This window comes from Ursus maritimus, unplaced genomic scaffold (genome assembly GCF_017311325.1).
Source record: "Ursus maritimus isolate PB19 unplaced genomic scaffold, ASM1731132v1 scaffold_22, whole genome shotgun sequence".
In the NCBI taxonomy this organism is placed as follows: domain Eukaryota; kingdom Metazoa; phylum Chordata; class Mammalia; order Carnivora; family Ursidae; genus Ursus; species Ursus maritimus.
In genome coordinates, this window is record NW_024424675.1 from 32,697,473 (window position 1) to 32,722,507 (window position 25,035).

General features: G+C 49.5%; 1 protein-coding gene across 2 annotated transcripts in view; it reads right to left on the reverse strand.

Annotated features, from left to right (window-relative positions):
• The window catches only part of RIMS4 (regulating synaptic membrane exocytosis 4), a 61,617-nt gene that overhangs the window by 14,306 nt on the left and 22,276 nt on the right, over positions 1 to 25,035 (reverse strand). Inside the window, exon 2 of one of the 2 annotated variants that reach the window (XM_040638380.1) lies at positions 7,731 to 7,869. In XM_040638380.1, coding sequence (XP_040494314.1) covers positions 7,731 to 7,869 — 139 coding nt within the window. Of the gene's footprint in view, positions 1 to 7,730; positions 7,873 to 25,035 lie in introns of both variants that reach the window. The other variant, XM_040638379.1, reaches the window with a different exon arrangement.

Sequence of the window (25,035 nt, forward strand, 5' to 3'; positions counted from 1 at the left end):
TGCAACCTGGGGTAAGTTTTGTAACCACTCTGAGCTGCTGCTTCCTCATGGATGCAATGGGGATAAACTGTAATCACCTTACTGAGCAGTTGGGGAGAGTCAGTGAGATCGCACAGGCAGGGTGCTCGGCATGGGACCCAGCACACATTATATGCCAGATGAATAAATGCTGGCCCCTGCTGTCTGGCCTGGGAGAGCCTCTTCTCCCTCTCCATGGCACTACCCATGGCACTTCTGACTCCAGACCTGTCTGGAAGTACAACATCTGGATGCCTGAGACCAAGCCCAGGCCATGGGGGGGCTAGGGACGATGGGGGGACAATGGGGGGATGACAGGGGGAGGGCTGCAGCAGCTGGTTCCTCCTGAGGACACACGCCAGCCACACGGGTAGAGGCACAGGCCTGAAACAGGATTACAACCCGTGGGCCGCTGGCCTTTTATTTTGTGTTAATGGCGAAATGAGATTTCCTGCATTTCAAATCTTGTTAGTTTTATTTGTGGAACTGAAACCCATTTGTCTTTTATTATTAACCTTTGAGCTCCGTTTGGCTCCTGTTTTTTCTGCGCTCTCGACAGTTAAAGAAGTAACTGGGTTACCTGGGGGTTGACTCTTCTCTTTTCTGGACGGATCACCTGTCTCGACTGCATTCGAAATTAAAAGGCTGCACAACCCTCATGGTGATTATAGGTTATGTGGCTCTGAAAGGTTTTAGTAGTTTATGGGTTCTCTGCTCTTCCATTCACTGTCTGCCCCCATGTTTCCTCCCATCCATCTGCCCTCCCACAGGCCTGCAGAGCCTCCACGACACTACAGTTTGCTGTCATGCAAACCAGACATTCCTAAAAATCCCTCTGCAGGGCAAAATCCTTCCAGAAGAAATCACAGAGCTTCTGCGGAAAATAGGGTTAGGGGCACACCACCCAAACACTATGTCAGTATCACGTACACACACACACACACACACACACACACACACACATACACACACAAGAAAGACAGGAACATAATAAAAACAGTAGCACAGGGGCGCCTGGGTGGCATAGCAGTTAAGCGTCTGCCTTTGGCTCAGGGCGTGATCCCGGCGTTATGGGATCGAGCCCCACATCGGGCTCTTCCGCTATGAGCCTGCTTCTTCCTCTCCCACTCCCCCTGCTTGTGTTCCCTCTCTCGCTGGCTGTCTCTATCTCCGTCGGATAAATAAATAAAATCTTAAAAAAAAAAACAGTAGCACAGTCTTCATACACATTAAATGGTTAAGAAATGCATACATACTACAATAACTATGGTGCTTTACCTAGTGGAGGAGAAGGGCTGTCTGAAACGGGATAGAACATCATAAGGCCCGGTGTGGACAGGACACGGGGCAGGAGCTGTGGATGGGACATCCAGCAGGGAGCAGCTGCAGGGCTGTTTAGTGTATTCCCGTGTGGGTGCAGTTTTCTGCGTTCCCCTCGTGTGTTTCATGGATGAGAAACCCACCTGAGCAAAGGTGAAATCTGTATTGTGCTCAAATTATTCCCTAATACTTCCACTGTGTTGGAACAAATTCACGTTTTCAAAACAAGCGGTGTCGCACAATCGACTGTACGCCGGGAGACACAGAATCCACAGTCCTGACCGGCTTCTCAAGCATCCAGATGTTTCCAAACCTGCCCCCAAGCACATGAGTGTGGCTCATGGGCATGATGCCAGGGATTTGATTTACTTTTTTATTTATCCAATAAACAACAGAAGGGGAAACCAAGGCACAGAAATGTTACATAACCCCAAGATCACTCTGCTAGAGACTGGCAGTCTGGCTCCAGAGCGCACCTGCTTAACCTCTCTGCTCTCCTGTGTCTACACGCCCTGGGGAAACCTTCCCCTTGCCCAGAGCAGAGCACTGGGGTTTGTAGTCCGGGCTCCGGGTGGGGCCAGGCAGGCCTGGATTTGAATCCTGCCACCACCCCCCCGCCACACCCCCAACTTGCTAGCTGTAGAGATAAATTCTTCACCTCTCGGAATCTGGGTTTCCGTTTTGGTGAGGCAGGAATAAACGACAGGATACCCCTCAGTGCTGTTCTAAGTACTAAACAAGATGAACTTCTGAGAACTCAATCTGGCACAGTCAAATGTTCCATAAATACTAGAGCTTACAAAACGGAAGAAAACAAACCCCCCTGTCTCCTAGCCCACAGCCACATCCAGTCCCGGTCTGTCCTTCAGGCATGCACCATTACAGAGCAGAGGTGGGCAAGAGAAAGGAGGTCCCACCCACCCACCGGGCCTCCAGGGCCTTTGGTGATTAGGGAAACAGCCTCGGCAAAAACGTGACCCTGAGCCCAGGTGCAGTGGCCACACGCCAGCTCACACATCCTGTTTTCCAGGGCTGTGGACACAGTGACCCAGACGCCCAAGGAGCTGGATGTCAGTGACCCAGACACCTCAGGACAACGAGGAACAGAGGAAGGAGGAGGTGGAGCTCTGGGAGCCGGCTTTGAGAGCTTCTGGGACCCAGAGAGGATGCCAGGTCCCCGATTCTGTGTGATGGAGGCTGAGGAGGGGCGGGAAGGAGTGGAACGTGGGTGTGCTTCTGCTCATAGCACCTACCCATTATCCACCAAAATTTGCAAAACGTCACCTGTAGGCCAGGTCCTAGGCTGGGCAGGCACTGAACTCGGTGTCTAGCGGGACAGGTAGACACCCACAGATAGACAATTACGACCGAGTGGAGGGTGCTGTGGTGGCCAGAACAGGCCACGGAAGCCACTGATGCAGCCAGAGGAAGGACAGCCCCTGCCGTTCCCCCTCCTCCGTCCACACCTGGGGCAGACATTGCTAATCAAGCTCAACACTCCTGCCAAGGCTGGACGAGGCTCCAGAACCCTTCCCAACACAGCATTCCAGGGAGCCACTATCAATGACACGGAGCTGGCACAGGCGATGAAGCCTGTGTGCCAGTTCTGAGCTGGGATCTGGAGGAGGAATGAGTCAGAGGGTGGAGAGCGAGGAGAGGTGGGAAAGGCAGTGCCAGGTAGAGGAAGCAAAGACCTGCAGGGGAGACAGAGGGCAGCGTAAGAGGTTCAGGGAGCTGGCGCAGGGGGCACATGGTCGAGGCATGGGGGAAGCTGGCAGGGATCAGCGGAAATCAGTGCTGAGTGACAGACTACGGAGTTTCGACCAAAAGGGAGACTTGCGTGCATCCAGGCAAGAGTGATGAGTGGCCTCACCAGGGGGGTGGGAGGGAGAGAAATGGATGAGTCAAAGATAGTTAGGAATAAACTGGAAGAGCCCAATGAGGGGCTGGATACGGAAAGTGAGGGAAGCCGCCTGGGAGAACCCCAGGTTTCTGGTTTGGGCAGCCAGGAGACAGAGGCGCTGTGCGCTCAGATAGCCGGCTTTGCTCGTCCCCGCCCCCCACACCCAACCCTCACTTCAAGGGTCAAATGTGACTACTTCAGCTCCCCCTACTGCCGGGGGCGGCTCCCAGAGGCCCCATGAGGATCAAGCTCTTGCCTGCAGTGGCAGCTCGCTTCTTAAAGCACATGTTCCCGGATGCCTGCTCTGCTCTGTTCCTCTCACATGCTCCTCTGCCACGGTTTTCTGGAATCATCTCCCAAGTGAATGACTTGCACTCAAATCCACTTCTCGGGTCTGGTTCTGGGGAACCCAAACTAAAGCAGTCACCAGGGAGCAGCTCAGGATTCAGGGGTGTCTGGGGAGGCACTATTCTCGTGGACCTTTCTCAGGCAGCTTGAACCCCTGCCCTTTATCTGGGAGAGATGGGCCTGCTGGAGGGGAGGTGGGGAGCTTGGCTCTGCCAAACCCACAGCTGTTCCCTTCCATCCTTAACACAGAGAACTCCAATTTTCAACCAGGCAGAAAGGGGCTCAGGGAAAGAAAGCCCTTCCCCAGCCCCAGGAGATACACCAGGATCAGTCTGACCTGCTGAGATCTAGGGAGGGAAAAGATGAAGGGACTCACTGAGCTACCACACCACCCTGGAAACATCCACCTCCTGAAATCTCGATGGGCACAACCATTAAATGAGGGAGAGGGTCAAGTGTAAAGGTGCAGGGCAGATTCCAAGGCCCAGATTTGATTTGAAGCCTGGCATTTGAAGCCCCTTACTGGCTGAGTGACCTTGGGCAAGTTAATTAACCTCTTTTGGCTTCTGTGTCCTCGTGTGTAAAATGGGACACTCACAGTTCTCAGCGTCATCGGGTTGTTGTGAGGATTAAATGAGCCAATATATATAAAAGTGCTTCGCACGGTGCCTGCCCGTAGCAAGTGCTCCATAAGGGTCAGCTCTAGAACATTATTCCCACTGAGCCAGGGCCTCCCAACCTTAACGTTCATGTGAACCACCTGGAGATCTTGTAAATCTTCAGATTCAGATTCAGTAGGTCTGGGGTGGAGCCTGGGGCACTGCATTTCTAACAAGCCCCCCGGGGATGCTGATGCTGCTGGACTGTGGGCCACACTGGGGAAACAGCAAGGGCTGACGTCACCGTCAGCTAATATCATGCAGCCTGGAGCCCAAGGATCTTCACTGACAGAATGGCCCCACCCGTACGCGCCCCTTCCCCAGCCCAGAGACCTGGTGAGAATGCAGCGTTTCCAAAGTTCTCTATGCTTGTCCTTGGCAGCTCTCACCTCACTTCGAGTTGCTCAGTCAGTGCCAGGCAGGGGTTCCCAGGTGCCCCACCCAACGGTCTAGCACACTGTAGGTACTTGATCGTGTTTGCTCAAAGAAAACCCCTTGCGCCCCCTTGCAGGAATACACACGCCAGTGAGCCAGGGCACGGGAAGACAGGTCCCGCAGTGCCAGGCGCTGCAGGCTCGCGGGGACTGCTCAAGCACACTGGCTCCTCGTAAGCCTCAGCTGGGCTGGCAGGAGCCCAAGGGGAGGACAGTCACACCCCCTCCTATTTCAGAGCCTGGCATCTGGGTCCCACCAGTACCCAAAATACCTCCAGAACAAGGAGGAGGCCGACCACAGCTCCACGTCCCCCCTTGTCCTTTCTATGCCCCTTCCTTGCCCAGGTGTTAGGTGGAGTGGTGGAACCTGGCTGGGCTCCATCAAGACTCAGACCCCCTCCAGAGGGCAAGACTCTCCCCCCTGCTGGAACCAGCACCCTCCAACCCACCTGATCCTTCCTCAGTTGGGCTCAAGACATCCACACTAAACCTTCTGATGATCATAAATGTCACAGCCAACATCACTCCTGTGCTTGCTCTGTGCTAAGTACTTTACAGACACCATTGCGTCTGGGGTGGCTCCATGTCCAATAGATGCAACTGGCCACAAGGAGCAAAATACCCAACTAACAGGGGCTGATTCAACAACAAACAACAATAATCATAGCCAATAACAACAGAATAATAGTGCACGCTACGTGCCAGCCACTGCCCTAAGCGCTCGTACATACATTAATTCATGTAATCCATACAAGTCTAAGAGTAGTCTCTGTGTGCTATTACTGTCCCCTTTCCATAGATGAAGAAACTGGGCTCATGGAGGTAGTGTCACTTCCCCAAAGTCACACAGCTACTAAGAAGCAGAAATGAGGCACAAACTAGGCCTGACTCCAGAGCCCTGGTTTGGAATCTCTCTAACATGATCAGACTCTCCGGTCCCTTAAAGCACATTTCAGCAAACAACAAAAAGTGCCCCCTCCCAAGCACCTGTCATGTGCAGGCATCAGCTCATTCCTCCTTCAGGACGCCCTCCTGTGCTGCTCTCCTTGGACAAGTCTCGTGGCTTCTCTGAGTCTTCTGTAAAATGGGGCTCTGGATTTGACTCCCCACTCTTGCTCACTGCACCACACTGCCCTCCCCCTGAGCTGCCTGCGAGACCAACAGACAAGATGTTTACCAGCCTCCTGAAGCTTAAGAGGCCAAGAGATGTGCCCAAGGCCACCTGGGGGTCAGTGGCAGAGCCAGGACTAGGCCCCAAACCTCCTGACCCTGTGGAACTCAGCAGAGACCCACTGCTACCCCGATGCCTATGATACCTTCCTCCAAGCACTGCTGCCTTGCCAAGTTTCTCAGGTTAAAGAAAACATTTGTTCCCTTCCTCCTCCTCCTCTTCCTCTCCCTTCTGCCTGTCCTCCTCCTCTTCTCGCCCTCCGGAAAGCCTCCCTAGGAGGTGGGTGGAACGGCAGCATCTGCCAAGGCAAGGCCATTCACAGAGGCCGGAGATGCCCAGTTTAGGAGGGGCTGGGGGTGGGAAGGCTTCCAGCCAGCAGGAACCCCCAGCTGGGAGGTAGCGCCAGAAACGGGAGAAGAGCAGAAGGTGGTGGCCAAGCCCCAGCCTCGCCCTGCCCTGCAGTGGCTTGGCCGCTGTCTGCCCCCTGACAAGCCATTCAGCCAGTGCTGTCCAATGGAACTGTCTGCGGGGGCAGAGATGCTCTACACCTGCACTGTCCCAAAGAGCTGCCATGGGACACGTGCTGCTGAGCACTTGGAATATGGCCAGCACGATGGAAAGACGGAGTATTTCATTTTATTACGTTGAAATTAATTTACATTTAAATAGCCACGTGCCTAGCCATCCACTGTACTGGACAGCACCACTTTAACCTCCCCAAGCCCCAGTGTCCTCATGAGGGTGACGAGAGCCCCCATACCCCTGGCTGAGGACGGCTAAGACAAGGGAGTGACATGTTGCCATGGAATGAGCCCCCAGTGGGAGTCAGGTCTCTAGAGTTCCAGACCTGTTAACGTGCTGTGTGACCCAGGACAAGCTCCCCAACCTCTCTGAGTGCCTGGTCATCGGTACATTAAGACACACACTTGGGAGCAAAGTTTCTTGCTAGGGATCCATGGACGGGCTCTAGGGGACTGTGGGAACCCTCTATAATTATGAAAAGAGTATGTTTGTATGACTGTGTATGTGTGTGTGTGTGTGAGAATGAGTGTGACTGTGGGGGGGTGAGTGTGACTTTGTGTGTATGTGTGTGTTAGGGTGTACATGCATGTATTTCTTAGTGGAAAGCAGGCCCAAAACTTGCCCCAAATTCTCAAAGAGGTCCAAAATTGCTGCAAAGACAAGAAGCCCCAGTCTAGAGCAGTCTTCCCTCAGAAAAACGGAGTCCCGAGCTCCACTCTGGACCAGGGCATGGGGCCTGCCATCTGGACTGGGAACAAGTACCCAGTGGTGCTGACGTACAGTCAGGGGAGACAGAACGCTGGTGAGGAGGCGGTCATACCTAATATTTTATGGTTTGACAAGTGTGAAACTCCTTATCAAGCAGTAATATGTATTTTTAAAAGCCAATCATGATTTAAGAAACCAAGAAAGTAAAGAGGAAAGAGTAACATCATGATAAAACCCCTCTCAACCCCCTTCTTTATTTCCCAGCACTGACACATGGCACTCACGTGCCAACACTGTCCTGTGCTCTCGGTGAATATGAACCCACTGAATCCTCACAACGTCCCTGAGGCTGCCACTATCACCGGTTCTACAGATGGAGAAACTGAGGCGTAGAGAAGGGACTTGCCCAGCATGGCGCAGCCGGCAGGCAGTCAGGCAGCGGAGTCTGCTCCACACGGCTCTCTGCGCCCTTGGGGCCTGCTTGCTTTATCACCTCCCTCTGAATGACCAGGAGCGCTGAGCCAATGCCCCACCCGGCCTGAGGCTGAGCCTGGGCTCCCAGACGGTGTTGCTCGGCCCCTCCCGCCCCACACCACAGGGGCTGCAAGAGCCAGGAGGGCTGGCAGCAGGCCGGGCCCCACACTCACTTGCCCTCTGAGCCGTAGCTATTCATGCTGTCCTCAATGGACTCGTGGCTGGCCTGGCGCAGTGTCCGGCTGGGCATCTCCACCGCCAGGCCGGTCTCCGTGCTCCTCTGGATGGCCCCCTTCAGCCTCCGGCTGTCCCCTTCTGGGCAGAGAGGCCAAGAGAGATGGGGAGAGAGACACAGGGCGGGAAGGGATAGAGAGACAAGTCGTCTGGTTAGTGTTACAGTCGCTGGTGGCTGCCCAGTGTCGGCCCCCACCCCCAGCCCACCAAACTCTTCCTATCAGCTGCCTCACTTGTACCCCCCTCTGGGGTGGCCCTGCCCTTCATACCCACCCAACAGGCAGAATCACGTGAGTCCTGTTAACTGATGGATTCATTTACAGGTACCTTTTCTTCCCCTGGAATTTATCTCTCGCCGGCAACTTTCTACAGATCACTTCTCCTCCTCTTCAGCTACTCTTTATGGAACACCATTACGTGTCATACTCTGCTGAGTGCTTTGCGTGGATTTGGACCAGGTTTTCCCCACCTCAGCACAACTGGCAATTCAGATGGGATCCTGCTGAGCTGTCGGGGGCGTCCTGTGCACTGTAGTAGGTCTGTCGGTATCCCTAGCTTCTACATACTAGACGCTAGTAGCACCCTCCAATCAAAAATATCTCCAGGCATTGCCAAATATCCCCTGGGGCGGGGGAGCAAGTCACCCCTGACTGAGGACCACCGATTCAGCCAGAATCGGTGGCTAAATCCAGACTGGCTCTGAAACCAGACTGCCCTGGTTCAAATCTGGATCTCTTTCACTGGCTGTGAGACTTCGGGCAAATCACTCAGCGTCTCTGTGCCTCCATTTCCTCAACTGTAAAATGGGAGAACAACAGGCTTATAACAAAGGGCCTCTGCCCTTGCCATTCCCTCACCTCAAACACCGTCTCTTCTGCCAGCAGTTCACTCCTTTGCTTCCACTCTGTGATCAAGTGTCATCTTAGCTGAGACCTTCCTTGACCATTCTCTGGCCCCTACCACCCCCTGCCCCTCTCTGTCCTATTACCCTGCTTTGGCTTTCTTCTCAACACCACCCCAGACATGTTTGTGCATTACTGGTTTATTGACCAGCTTCCTCCCCATAGAAGGTGAACTCAGGACATGGTCCTTTGCTTTGTTGACTGTTGAAGTCCCACGGCTGAGAAGAGGGTCCAGACACAGTAGGTGCTCAATTAATAACTGCTGGATGAATGGATGTCTGCCGTGAGAGTGGTCCTAATCCTCAACCCCCCATGAGGTAGATGAGTCTGTTCTCCCGCTTTAGCATCAAGGACACAAGACACAGAGGTTAAGACACTTGTCCACACCCACAGAGCCAGAAAGGGGAGGGGGAAATGACGGCACCAGGAAAGGATGCCAGGAGGGTCTCTTTGCTCCAAGCTCCACAGCCTGGAGATCGGGGTGAGCTTTACACCCTGCAGGAGCTGCGGGTGTACGAGACGCAGGGGCAGATCTTTAGGGGGATCTCCCCCATGGCTCTACAAAGTCTGGGATGAGCTCGTATACCTCAGGGGCTTCCTCAGTGCTCGCTGGCCAACCCACTGGAGCAAAGCCGAGTCACCCAAATCCCATCATCCTGCTCAGCAAGAGATCTGCGTGCCAGGAGGCAGAGCGAGACCAGGACGCCTCCTAGTAGGCTTCTCCTGGCCTCCCTCCTCCTTCCCTTCCTGACTTTAAAAGACAGACAGACAGACAGACAGACACACACACACACACACACACACTGTGTACCCACATTTGTATCCCACATGTATCTGCATTATTCAGGCACACAGATGTCCACACACTCAGAAAAACACACAGTAACACAGAAACACGCAGGAATATACATGCAAAGACACAGAGTATGCTAATGTATGTCTGAGTGTCTCTATTTGTGTGTTTCCATGAGCTCCATATACCTATCATTCTTTGTTTCTGAGGCTAAACGGGTATGTGCCAGTCATACACACAGATGCACATCCGTAAGAAATATACGCCAACCCACTCAAGAAAGCACACAGAGAAACTGACACTGTGCATTTCTGTGTGTGTCACCTGTGTGTTTCTGGACACATGGGGGAACACGTGTGTCCCCATCTCTGTGCTTCCCTTCATCGCACCATTTGTTCTTTCCCTAAGCTGTATCTGCAACCCACCCAACCACTTCTATGTTCCTCTGTGTGTAGCAGGTGCTAAGACAGAGTAAGATTGAGAACCACACACGCGCTCACTCAGAAGCACAGACTCACAAGCCAGAGAGATGTCCCCCAACTCACACACACACAGTGCAGACATGTGTCCAGGGACGAAACCCACTCCCCCACATTGGGGATACAAACCCACAACCTGGCACCTTGCAGGCAGGCTGCAGACGCCTGCCTGGGCTTTCCACCTCCCCACAGAGCCCTGTTCTAGAGACTCACGCTGGTTTGTCCCCACCCACCAGGGTCTGACACATTTCTCCTGGAAGAGGGAGAACCAAAGCATGACACAACTCAGTCCCCACGGGGGCTAAGGAGGAGGTTTGGAAAGGTGTGCTTCATATCTGTGTGGCATTCTGCAGCATCAAAGCATTTCACATATGAGTACCCTATATGTGCCTCAGTCACCTGGTGTTGCAGTCAGCTGGTGTTGCAATCAGTCGGGGCAGGCACAGAGTCCCAGCTCTGCAACCACTGGGGGCCAGACCTTGGGCAAGTCAGGTAGCACCGACCCCATGGAGCTGTTGGACATCTGCCACAGAGCCTGGCACATAGTAGGTGCGAAACAGAAGTAGCCACAGTAAGACCTTCCAACACTCCCCAAATTTGCTCATGCCAACTATCCTGCATTTCCCCAAACATCTCACCTTCCCCACCACGGGAGTCCCCAGTCTGGTGCCCAACCACACCAACAAGGTCCACCATCTAACTTCAGCCATCCGATCCTCCACTGGCCATCTCCTGATGACTCAGTCAAGGTCCCTAAAGTGACTGTGCCTGTGCTTTCAAAACACTCCCCACCCCATCACCCCAACCAATGACCTTTCCCCCACTGAGCTGAAAAGATGTGTCTCTTTGACTTGCTCTTTCTCACTTCCACCTTGCACCATCTTCAGACCTTTCAACATGCCCCTCAACCCTCCCCTGCTCTCTCGGAGGAGGGGGTAACCCTTCTCTTGGCTGAGGCTGATCCGCCACCTGTTCTCCTCATCCCACCTCCTCCCACCCGCACCAGGAGCTCCTATCATTTGTCCTCTCTGGGCCTTGAATCTGCCACCTCTCCATCTTCTGGTTCTTTCCACTCCTCCTGCAAGTCTGCTCAAGGCTTCACTTCTTCCACCACCGCCTTCAACCAGCAAACTCCTTCCGAGCACAGAGACAACCACACGCTGTCATTTCTGGCACTGTGGCTTCCACTCCATTCACACAGCTTCCTAAGCTGGTCTCCAATGAATTGCTCATGACCAAGTACAAGCACCATATCTCAGCCCCAGCTCCTGAACTGTGGTGCTTCCAGCTCACTCAGTGAACACCTACCAAGTGCCTTTGGCCCAGCGGGAAGCCTTCATGAAGATGTGAAATGTGCGTCTAAGTGCTGGTCTCCACTGATAGAGCACACGTGGATGGAAGACAGAGAGGAGCTTCAGCCTCTGCTTTGGGTCCCTTGGGTCCCAGAAAGAGACCCTGGCTTGACCCCTGTAGCAGACAATGCTGACACTCCACCCACACCTTACAGATCTCCCTTCTTGCCACTCCTGTGAGCCCCCCACCCCAATGGCTCCTGAAAGCCACCACCTGCCAACTTTTTGTTTGTTTCTCGGTCTACTGAGCCCACACTGCCCCCACACAGGCAGAGGCAGAAGTGCCTGGGAGTTCATGACCCGTGATCCCCTTAATCAAAGCCTAAATGGAACAGGAGAATGAACCCTCAACTCAGGTCCTTTGCCTCGGGGCAGAATAACTCTGAGGCATAACACAGGCTCCAAAGAAACCCTATGCGGGGGGGGGGGGGGGGGGGGTGGAGGCTGAGGCTGCCCTCTGTGGGATCTGCCTGACCCCACATCCCTGCAGGCTTCCTGCTTTCCTGGTCTCCTGTGGGGGCACTTCTGTCACCCGTACACGATCTCATCTCAGGGTACTTTCTGGGGAAATCTGACTTAAGACATCTGCCCTGACTGGCACCCTAAGGAAGTCAAAGTTCAAAAATCTTTGCACAGGTGGGTTCCAGCATCACAATGGGAACACCATTCCCTTCGTGAATGCGGTGATAAAAAGAGCTGCTGCATAATGAGCGCAGGCATGGGGAAAGGCATGCTCTCCAAAGGGACGGTTAAGGGGAGCAAAGGAGAAGCTACACTGTCCACGGTTCTCACAATGCCCCATCGGAGAGGGTTGGAGTTTGAGTTCTATAAGCTTTGGGCACCAACTGTAGCTGGCTACTGTAATGTACAAATAAATGGGAGTTTGGATGACCCACTTTTGGCCACCCACTCACACTTGCTGTAACCAAAACTTGAACTGAGCAGCTTGAATTTTCTCTCGCAGGGTCCTAAGTCCCTCTTCTCCCAATTTGCACAGAGGGGGGTTCTAAGTGTGAACAGCTGGAGTCCTGCCAGGAAACAGCAACAACTTGGGTACCAACACCATGGTGTGCTAGACACCGTGCCTGATGCTGGAGATAGAAGAGTATGAGAGTGGCACGGCCCTTGCTGCCACAGAGCTCACAGTTCAGAGGGTGGGTGGGCCCTGAACAGATGATCACACGGATTAATCACAAGTGCGGTAAGTGCTTTGAAGACCAAGTACAAAATGTAATCACAGCACCTACTGGGGGGCCAGTGGGAGGGGGAGTAACGTAGGCTACTGATCACTTCATCCTTTGAACAACAGTCACTTCAGATCTCTCCTTTGGCTTCCTTGATAGTAAATTTTATGAATCTCCTCCGGTCCCTATGACCATAGCCTCCATCCCTATACATGAGGCCCTTAGCACTCAGTCCTTGGGTTCTCTCTCTCTAGACCTTGCCCCCTGATGATTTCATCCCCCTCCCACAAACTCAGGACTGCCCTCGCAAATGAATCCCACCCCCAACCTGCAGCCCTTACCTCTGGCCAGAGCAATACTTTCAACTGCATTCTGAACGTCACCACCTGGATGAGCAGAATCCTTGAAAGCAACCTGGCCAAAACTAAACCTACCCCTGGTCCTACTTCCCCCAATCAACTCAGCCACTCAGACTCTGAACCCCCTCAGGACCGCTCTGACTTTTCCCCTCTCTCAGCAAATGGCAGGTCTGATAAGGTCTTTGCCTATAATAGCTCTTACTTCTCCCCTTTCTTGTCCATTTTCACAGCCACCCTGATTACCTCAAGTCTAAACTATGTCCACAGCCTCCTAACTGGTCTCCCTGCTTCCAACCCACCCACCCAACAAGTCATTAAGAGATTAATCATCTTAAATTGTCACTTCAGACAAAGATAGTCCACTCCTACTAATTTATTCTACACATATAGTCACAAAAGTACACAAAGATATGCATGAAGAGGTTCCCCATGTATCATTTACACCAATGAGATGCTGGAATTAACTGGAATCAACAGGGGACCAGTTTACTAAATGAGACATCCCCACAATAAAATACTGTGCAACAGTTAAAAAGAATCATCAAGGGGTGCTTGGCTGGCTCAGTGAGTAGAGCATGCAGCTCTTGATCTCAGGGTTGTGTGTTCGAGCCCCACATTGGGTGTAGAGATTACTTAAAAATAAAATCTTTTTTTTAAAAAAAGAATAATCTAGATCTAAACATACAGTGACACAGAAAGACTGCCTCAACATATTGTTAACAAAGGATACTGCAGGACACTATGGAAATCATAATACCATTTTTGTAAAGCTATAGATAGCTTATATATATTTGGGTGGAAATCTGGGAGGATATAAACCAAACTGTTAATGGGGAATAACTGTAGGGAGAAAGACTGTCAGAAGAGGGGTATGAAAGATGTGTTTCTGTAACTTTCAAATCTAAGTACTACAAGATCTATACAGCAAACCCAAAGCGTACAGCTTGATTAATTTTCACAAAGCAGACATACCAGTATAACCAGCACCCAGATAAAGAAACAGAGCATTGCCAAGACCCCCAAAACCCACTGTACCCCATCTTCTGGTCTCTCTCACTCTACAAGGGTAGCCACTATCCTGATCTCTAGCGCCAGATATTAGTTTTGCCGTTTCTGAGCTTTATAAACAGAGAATGGCTCTGGGGAGGGGGAAGCTGGCTGCTTCTGCTCAATGTTATGTTGAACGTATAAGATCCACTCATGTTGTTGTGTGTAGTTGTAGATGGTTATTATCCCTGCCATACAGTTTCCACTGTATGAATATACCACACTGTATTTATCCACTGTACTGTTTAGGGTTTTTTTTCTTCCCCAGTACGGGGTGATCAGGAACAATGTTGCTATGATTACTTTGGTGCTTGGCCTTTAGGGAAGATTCACACGCATGTCTCAGAAATATACCTAGAAACAGAACTTCTGGGTTATAGGGCAAGAATTTGTTCTGCTGCCAAATGACTTGCCAAAGTAGCTGTCCAATTTACACCAACCAGCACATTGGGAAAGTTTTATTTCTCTTTTGTATGCTTCTATGACCTTTGAATTTTTCATGGTTAAATGTATTAATTCTATAATGTCAATGAAGATGAAATATAAATTTATAAGTAAGTCACTTCAATCATGTCATGATCTTATTTAAAACCTTAGAATGGCTCCCCGTTGCCTGCCAAATTAGGTTCAACCTTTGCATCCAGGCATGTAAGACTCCATTATCTGATTCCCAGCCCATCTGCTACTGGTCTCCCCCCAAGTCTTCACACCCCAGCCCAGCTGGGCACCTCACTCTAGGTACATCCTCAGTAACTCCTCACCTTGGTTTTCTCTCCTTTACTTTCCTCCCTTCCTCACCTTCTCTATCAAAATTCTAACCATCCTCCAGAGCAAAGCTTTAAATAACACCTATAATTTATTCAGCACTCACCAAACTCTTAGGGCTGTTGTGACGATTAACTATAACAATAAGGTAACATAATGATACAAATATTTAATCTTCAGGATGTCCTAGGTGGGCGGTGGCAAACCACAAGCACTTGACAAAGATGGCTATTATTAATATTATTATTACCACTGTGTCAGATGTTATGCCCAGTGTTTTAAGAGGCACTGTATCATTTAATTGTCACAATAACTGTGAGCAAAATAGTTACTGCCCCATTTTATAGAAGAAAATGAGAATTCAGAAGGTTAAGGAACTTCCCCAAGGACACACACCTACTAATGGCAGAGCTGGAATTCAAACCCAGGTCTTTTTTTTTTAAATATTTTATTTATTTATTTGAGAGAGACAGAATGAGAGAGAGAGCATGAGAGGGGGGAGGGTCAGAGGCAGAAGCAGACTCCCTGCTGGGCAGGAAGCCCGATGATGCGGGACTCAATCCCGGGACTCCAGGATCATGACCTGAGCAGAAGGCAGTCACTGAACCCACTGAGCCACCCAAGCGCCCCAAACTCAGGTCTTTCTAACTCCAATAGCCATGTTTATAAAGAACCACTAAACTAAACTCACTAAGCTCTACTGCAGAACTCAAATGCCATCAATTCCACAAAGACTTCCCTGATCAGACTCCCTGAGTCCCAGGGGCACTTCATCTTCACCTCTCCTGAAGTATCTACTCCACTGCACCTCAGTCAACCAAGTCAGTACTTACGTCTATAGTAAGCGTGCTCCTCCCTTACTTCCCTTCAGCACCAAGGACAGCACCCAACGTTGCCCATCCTCAAGAATAGTGTTTAACTGAATTGGGTTTATATTTAGGATGTGCCCTCAAGAAAAATGCAAATTTTCCAATAAAGAAAACAAGTAAGTTTCACTCAGTTGTTTATACCTGAATATGAATGTGTTTAATGTAGCTTCTCCCAAAAATAAGCATTCATAAGGAACAGGGTAATAAAATGATCAATTAGAGTAGATACCATTATTCTTAGCACTTACCCTGTGCCAGGCACTAAACAGACAGATGTAATTTAACCATAACTCTGACAGTCAAGTGTTGTTATCCTAATTTTACAAAAAGAAACCACGCTCAGAACATTTCAGCAACTTTCCAAGTTTACACCAGACAAGACAGAGCTAGGTTTTAAACCCAGATCTGTGTGAAAACAGATCCTATACTCTTTACCACTAGAGATTCCAAGAATGTGGCGGTGGGAGGTAGAGGAAGAAGAAGATACAACTATTCTCCAGTTTGACATTTTATCGAAGATGGGTCTTTACAGCTTTGTTTTCCAGATGAGGAGCCCAAAGCTGAGAGACGTTATACGACTTACTCCAGGTCCCCAGGCTCTAAAACCCCTCACCACGTCACTGACCAGAGTGTGATCTTGTCTCTGTGAAAGGCCCACTAGGGATCCATATCACAGTCTGTGAAGTCCCCTGGACACAAGAGCTCTGGGTCAGTCTGTTATTTTAAACCAGGACAGGAGAAGTACCATGGCCCCTGGGACTCTGCTTCCCCTGCCCACTAGCACTGCCTTTCTTGTTCCTCTGAGATGAATACCCTGGAAGCTGCTGCCTCTTCTTCCTCCAGGGTCAACCTCTCCCTGGCCTAGCTATTCCAAGTGACTTCAACCTCACGTCTCCCTTGCCCACGCCTTAAAACTCATCTGAAAATCAAGGCTGAGATGACATACAGGCACTCAGACCTCCTTAGCCTTGATGTTGCCTCTGGCTGTGTCTCCAAAAACAGGCCAAGGTAGCATAAGCTCTGATTGAGGGCCCTTTACCTCCCCCTCTTCTCTCCAGGCTGTCAAAATCTGCCTTCCATTAAAATCAGAGAAGATTCCATTTAGAGGGAACTTAGGGGTCATCCAGACTAATGCCTTCCTGTGTGGAGGGGCAAATGAGGTCTCGAGAGGGACATGAGTCAATGACTATGTTGAAATTAGAATTCAGGTCTCTTTGCTGCAAACCTCTCAGCCCCTTTCACCATAAAGTCGTTCACCACTATTTCTGCAGCATGTTCAGGAAGGAGCAAAGCCTAGTGACTAAAACTAAGGACAATGGCACCTGATGGCCTGAGCTGTAGAGCTGGCCCTGGTCACTTTATTAGTAATGTGATCCTGGGCAAGTTACTTAACCTTTCTGTATCTCGGTTTCCTCCTCTTCAAAGAGATGGAGAAAATAACAGTAATGCCTCATAACATTTTTATGAGGATTAAGTGAGTTAATATTTGGTAATAAAAAAAAACACTCAGAACAGGGTCTGGCATATAGTAAGTGCTATTTAGTAAATGACATATAAGTATTTGTTAATTAAGTAAACTGTGTCTCCACACTTCCTTCTGGGGACTCAAATTGAGTCCTACTCTTCATCAGCAGGGTCACAGCCTTAGCTCACCCCCTAGCCTTCTCTTACCTGGACTGCTGCAATAGTCAACCAACTTAGAGGCTCCCAAACACCCACCTGGAGGCCAGTGCTGGTCCGACGGTTTGGAATACACTGGGAACTTAGCTAAAACCCAGATTCCTCTGTCCCCTCTCCTGGGGATTCTGGTTCAGTAGGCCTACGGTGGGGTCTGTGAATCTGTAATTTCAGAAGATTTCCCAGGTGCCTGGAATGCCTGGTCAGGCGGTCAGCCTCTACTCCAACTCGTGTCGCAGCACCAAAGCATTCTCCTCTGCCAGTTCCCCACTCTGTGGCCTGCATGAACCTTCTAAAACTCAATCCTGAATATGTCATCTCTTTGATTAAAAACCTCCAATTGTACCTCAATGCTTGCAGAATAAATTCCAAAGGCCTTAACATACACTTGCCTTTCGGATCTGGTCCCAATCTACATTCTCAGCCTATTTTTTCCCTTTCCTCCAATGTGCTCTCCATTCCATTCACACTGAATAATTCAGGTAATTCCAAACATCCCATGTGACCAACTACCCCCAAATGTCTTGCCAATCATCCTGCATATAAAATTCTCACCATCCCCTTCTCTTCTGGAGAAAGATGCTTTTAAAAACAACTGTTTGGGGCGCCTCAGTGGTGCAGTCACTTAAGCATCTGACTCTTGGTTTCAGCTCAGGTCATGATCTCAGGGTCATGAGACCGAACCCTGTGTTGGGCTCTGTGCTCAGCACACAGTCTTCTTAAGACTCTCTCTCCCTCTCCTTCTGCCCCTCCCCTAAAATAAATAAATAAACGAATCTTTAAAAAAACCTGTTTGTTCAAGTGTAATATATATACAGAAAAGTGTACAATTATATGATGTACAATTTTAAGCATCTAACTTGATGAATATTACAAAGTGCACTCATCTATGGAACCAGCACCCATATCAAGAAACAGAACACGGGGCGCCTGGATGGCTCAGTTGTTAAGTGTCTGCCTTCGGCTCAGGGCATGATCCCAGCGTTCTGGGATCGAGCCCTACATCAGGCTCCTCCGCTGGAAGCCTGCTTCTTCCTCTCCCATTCCCCCTGCTTGTGTTCCCTCCTCGCTGGCTGTCTCTCTCTGTCAAATAAATAAAATCTTTAAAAAAAGAAAAAGAAAAAAAAAAAAGAAACAGAACATTGCCAATGCCCCAGCAGCCCCTCACAAGCCATGGTTACTTCTCCAAGAGTAGTATCATCTTGACTTTTTTTTTTTTTAAAGATTATTTATTTATTTATTTGACAGAGAGAGAGACAGCCAGCGAGAGAGGGTACACAAGCAGGGGGAGTGGGAGAGGAAGAAGCAGGCTCATAGCGGAGGAGCCTGATGTGGGACTCGATCCCGGAACGCCGGGATCACGCCCTGAGCCGAAGGCAGGCGCTTAACCGCTGTGCCACCCAGGCGCCCCTCATCTTGACTTTTAACACTGCATTTGCCTCTTTTGTGCTTTTGTATACACAGAATCATCTACTATATATTCTCCACTGTCAACTTCTTTAACTCAACACTATGTTTGTGGGTCTCATTCACATTGTTTCAATGCAGTTCATTCATTCTCATAGCTTTATTGTCTTACATATCAAAACTCTATTGCTGATGAACATTTGGGTAGTTTCCCATTTGGGGATATTACAAAAAGCTCTGCCAAAGACATTCTTGTATGTGTCTTTTGTTGACCATTTGTGTACTTTTTTCTGGGCACAAACCTGGGGGCAAAACTGCTGGGTCATTAAGGATATGCATTTAAAATGCTTTTTAAAGGGATTAAGCATGATGTAGACTGGAAAGGTTAACATGTTATCCTTCAGCAGGAAGCAACATTCTGAAGAAATGAGGCTCAGAACTAAAATATTTTGGGTAGAAGGATGGTGGGAAAACTGCTGATTAACTGTCTATCTGGCTCACATTTATATTCCCCAAATGTAACATTTGTTAAGTAAATGTATAAAGGGCAGACAGCATCCAAGACAGAAGAGGGAGGGGTGAAAAAGGCCTGGAACTCAGTAAGCATTCAATAAATGCTGGCTATTAAAATTAACCTCTTCAAGGGTCATTGGCCAAAGGCTCACTGATACCACCTTTCAGATATTGTCGTCATTTCATTGATTCTAAGACACACATTTTCAAGACCTCTGAAATTAAGATGTGAATGACAACCAATGACAAGTCAGTTAAATTCTGACATGTTTTATCTCTCTTGATGGTATACAAAATAAAGCGTGACTTGGAATTGAAGGCCTCTTAGACCTATTACAGAACAAGAACGGAGTAGCCAGACGTGCTGGGAACTGTCCGTGGTGCTGACCCAAATGCTGAGCCTTAGCTTGCCTGGGACAGAGGTCGCAGTTCACAGGGAGGAGAGATCTCAGAACAAAGCAGCCCCCACTCCATGTTTGTTTTTAAGCCACAATTCCTTTCCACAGGCTTAATGATGTCTCAAATTCCACCCTTCCACATAAAGACAGGAACTCCCACTTACTGAGCTCCCAGAGCTCAACCTACGTTACCTCATTTAATCCTCACAACCACTATTGTCTCAATTTTCAGAAATGGAAGTTGACTCAGGGAGGTTAATGAACCTGCCCAAGACGGCAAAGCTGTTAAGTGGGAGAATGATCTTGGTTCAGCGCAGACCAGGGAGTAATTTGCCCTTTAGGCTGCTTTACAGTGGGGGGATGACAGGAGAGAGTTGTGTGTGAATTCCTCAGAACTTTTTCCAAGATGATATGGAGGGGGAAGAGGGAGAGCTCATAAAGACGCAGACTGAAACTGGTGGGAGCAGAGAAGGCAAAGGGCACATGATAAGAATCTGAGAACACGAGACAGGGAGAGTCTAAAGATTTTAAAAGAATTAACTGGGTAAAGTATATGAATGTGCTCTGTAACTCTAAAGAGTTCTGCCCCTGGGAGGAAATAGTATTCTCATTTGTCCAGTGAAATATGCACTTACTGAGCTCATTTCTTCTCCCGTGCTTTTCCTGGCCTTGGAGATTAGAAGAAGACTTGTCCTTAAGGAGCTTATAGTTGGTGGAGGGGGAGGGGAGCGATAACAGATAAGTAACTGTCATTCATTCAACAAACTCTTACCAAGTGCCTATTCAGTGCCAGGGCCTGTGCGGGAGACTTATAATACAGATGAATTAAACCCAGACATTGTTGAAACTCCCAGTCTATGGGGAGACAGACAAGTAAATGGGCAATTATAACACAAGCTGTTATAATTACAACATACAATAGTTCAAGGACAGAGATATACACATAGTACTATGGGAACTGAGGAGTAATTAATACAGCACTGGAAGTAGAGGCAGTGCTTGGGTTTTAAGAAGAACTATTTCCATACTGAATTATACTTGGTTGCAAAATAAAATCAAGCGAGATTTTATCATGGATGCAAGTGCTACCTTCTGGGAGTTTACAACCGAAAGCCATATTGACAAATATGTAGGGAGAAGGCAAAAAGGAGGAACCAAAATGTCAACTGAGGACAAAGAACTCTGAATGCAGAGTAAATGCATCTGGGGAAGGAAGGGATCCTATGGTTACCAGGGGTCGTCAGGGGAAAGTCATTCACTCTCCTCCTGCCGGAGTGGGAAGACTTTCTAGAGGAGAGGCATTTCAGCAATCACTGGAAGGAAGACAATTCACAGTCCCCACAAGAGGCTGCCTTTCCCCAGGAAGCCATTCCCAATAGCCCTTGGGACAAGCTGAGCAAGCTCTGGAAGAAGCTGGGTTGTGGGCAAAAAGGTAGAGTCTATGTCCCATATGGCACTAGGAACGCTCATAATTCACAGCACTCAAGGCTTCCAGGATCTGCCCCAAACCTATACTACGAGTCTGACATCATGAACACACCAGGTGTTCCGTCCACACTGGATTACTCATCATTAACCAAACACAGCCCACATACTTCCATCTTCTTAAGAGCACAGGCCTGGGAGCCAGAGAAACTGGGATCAGGACTTGCAGCATCCTCCCGCCACTGTCTGAATAAACTAAAGAAAGTTACTGAACCTCTCTGGACCTCGGTCCCCTCATACAATAGAAATCACAGAACCTATTTCTCATTGTTGTAATACTGATCAGCTCTCACTGGGTTATGCTACAGGAACAAACAACACCCAAATCTCCGTGGCTCACAGATTAATGGCTTAGCATTTGCTCACATGAAACATCCCTCATGATTAGCTGTGGCTCTATCCCATGAATTCTTCTGGAATCCAGGACGAAGGAGCAAACCCTATCTGGGACATGCTAATTGCATGAGAGAGGGGGAAACAGAAATGATGAAACCATGAGACAGCTCTTCCAGCCACTGCGCTTTTCTCTATCTATATTTAAGCATTTTTAAGAATATACAAAAGGATAGATAAGAAATATGCCCCCTAATTATGTGGAAAGGCCAAGGTGCCAGTGGGGAGCCGGAGGCCTCCCTTGCACACACACTGCAAAGAGAACCCATCAAGCCACCGAGTGATTTGTTATAACAAGGCAGCGTGTTAGCCTATTTTAGCGGAGATTCGCATTAATTGTGAAATAAATCCTCTCGTGCCCCGTGCGGGGCTGACCTCAATGACAGAACACATGTACAGTGACTGCCGTGGTAAGTTAACGGCACTCAGTAAATTATAGGCACTATTCTCAACAATATTCTGAGATGGACACCAGTGTCCCCAGTTCCCAGAAACTCTCAGAAAACCAAGGCTTTGAGAACTGAAGCGGTTTGCCCAAGGTCCCCCAGCAAGTTAACAGAGGGGCAGAATGCAAAACAAACCTGTCCAACCACGCGAAGAGTTGAGCACAAATGTTCACTTTTGTGTTCATTCACAAGTGATCAGCATTATTCGCAAGAGTCAAAAAGTGGAAAACAGCCCAAATGTCCATCAACTGATGAACAGCTAAATAAAATGTATTCTATATGTATGTGCGTATATATGTATTTAGTAGAATATGACTATATTATTCAACCACAACAAGGAATGGAGAACTGATGAATGCTACAATACAGATGAACCTTGAAAACACACAAAATCAAAGAAGCCGCATGAAACATGGAACACCACAGTCTATGACTATTTATATGAAATGTCCAGAATAGGCAAATCCACAGAGATAGAAAGATTAGTCATCTCCAGGGGTGGGGGTGAAGGGACATGGGACAGTGAGTACTACTGGGTACAGGATTTCTTTTGGGGTGATGGAAATGTCCTACAATCGGTATGGTGATGCCCGTTCAATGGTGAGTGTGCCAACAACCACTGAGGTGTCTGCATTACATAGTGACTTGTATGGTTTACAGCTATAGCTTTCTTTCTCTTTTTATATGCACCCATTTTCTTTCCCAGGCCCTGCTCTTATCCTTTATTCTACACTGACACACCCCCCCCCCACAGAGCCAGTAACATGGGGGTGAGTAAGGTTTCTTCAGGTCAGCGCTGGCCTCCGATAGGAGCAGCAAAAGGCTAGCGGAGCAAGAGGCCAGCATGGGAAGCCTATTGCAGAGGCCAGATGAGGCCTGGGCTGTGCCCTCTAGACCCTAGGCATGCCATCTTCAAAGCACACCTGTACACTCATCTCCCCACAAAGGCACACGAATGAGGACATGCAGTGGGCACATGGGAGAGAGGGGAAGGAATCCCTTACTCCCAGCCCTACTGGGGCAAGCCTTCTGTTTGTGCCTCCGGCTCCCCACTGGCACCTTCCTCAGTCTACACATGGCCAGCTTCCTTCAGAGCCTACTGGACTCAGAAGAATTAACCAGGATCAGCTGAGACCAGTCAGAACCAGCTGGAACCATCAGCCCCAGCACTCACCAGAGCAAACCCACCCTCGATGAACTGGTCTCAGCACCAGAGGCCACTGGTAAACCTAGCCTCAAGCTCTTGCTCAGCTCATCCAAATATCATGGCTGCTTAGCATCCAGGCCCCCTCCGCACTGCTCTGCAGAAGGAAGCTAACCAGGAGCCTACTAAGGCTTTCCGGGCAAGAACGTCCCCCCAGCACTTGTTTAATGCATGCTGCAGTCTCAGACTCCTTGGACAGAAGTGCTACTCTTTATCTTCCAACAATTTAAACAAATGCCTCCCTTGATTTGGCCTTAGCAGAGCTACTGAGCACAGCTGGGCCCGATCCTGGCCAAGGAGCCTCAGTTTCCTTCCACTCCTTCAAATGAGGGCAGACACCATGTCTGCCCTGCAGACTGGCAAAGGTATCTGGCCCCCAGCGGGCACTCCATACACTTCAGGAAACCAAAGGCAGAGCTTCCAAATTCCAGCCCTGAGCTTCTCAAACTTTCGTGTGCACATGAATCATCCAGGGATCTGGTTAAAATGCAGACTGGATGCAGTAGCTCCTGGGTGGGGTCTGGAATTCTGCATTTTTAACTCCTAGCTGAGGTCCCTGCTTCTGGTCTGTGGCCCACACTTTGAGTAGCACTTGAGCCCATTCCACTCACTTTTTGGATTTCTTCTCCTTTCTTGATTGTGCAAGGAGCCTCTTGAGAAGCTGACAAGAGCTATTCTCTCTTTCCTTAGAAAAGTACCCGTCAGCACACATACACAGTATGTGGCATAAAATTTTGAGGTTTGCAGTCCAGTGAAAAGCCTTTCTTTTGGACAGACACACTAGTTCTCATAAAAAAGCAGATGCAGTAGGGGACAGAGAACAAAAAAAGCCCCAGCAGAGTTAGGACTCCTGGGGTCTGGTCCTTGCTCTACTACAGACTTTCTGTGTGACATCAGACAAGTTTCTACCCCTCTCTGAGCTCAGTTTTCCTACCAGCAAGGGACTGGACTATATTACAATGATAAATTGGTTTTCTCTTTTTTGCCAGCTCTGATAGCTATTGCCTAAAATACTCCTGTGTTAAGAATTCTTAGACTGTGTCTGGACTTGGAGGAAAAGGGTGCTGTGATTGATCGGTGATGCCTGCCATGTGCCCAAGAAAGAGGGGCCTTAATTGATTGGTGATGTCTGCCAAGGTCCCAGGCCTGGAGGTGATGGGCTTCCTGCCAGGTATCAGCCTACTCCCTAGAGGCCCTCCAGCTGTGACATTCCATAGCTCATCTAGAGTCATCCCAGACTGGGGAAAGAGAAGTCCGTGCTTGTCCTCGAGGGGGCAGGAAGGGATAATTCTTTAAGTGGCTGGCTTCTCACACCTGCCGCCCTGCAGCCCCCTTTGAGATGCGGTAGCAGAATCCCCGCTCCATGGCAGAGAAGGACAGCATGTCCTTGCACTCCCATCCCTGGCTATTTTTAACTCCAAGGACAGAGGCCCAGGCAGAAGCCGAAATATAGAAGGGCTGCGGCGGGCTACCCAGCCTCCTGACGGAGGGGAAGCCACCATCCTCCCATGGTTCCCAAGCTGCTGCATCGTTGCCCAAGTGAGAGTCAAAGCAGGCTGCCAAGGGACAGGAGAACATTCCTCTCCTCCCGTGCGAGGGAGGCTGTGCTCCTCCTCGGCACAACCACAGACCCTCTGCCAGTCCCTGTCCCACTACACCCTGTATGTGCTCACTGAGGCATCCAGCACACACATGCGCGCCGGCCTTGGACAGTGCTGAGGTCGCAGCGTGGAGCGAGGTAGACGGGGCCCTGGTCCACCCGGCCCTTCCAGGACAGGGTGGATGACAGACTCCAGTGTCGTAGCACAGTTCCGCAGTTACAACTGAGGGGACTACACTGTGGTCACTTCCCCATCTGTGAGCTCCTCAAGAGCCGGGATGTTCTCCCTCTTTCCATCCTCGGAACCTAACACCTAACCTGGCACAGAGGACGCTTCAGAGACTACTTGTCGATTGACGGTACTACATAGG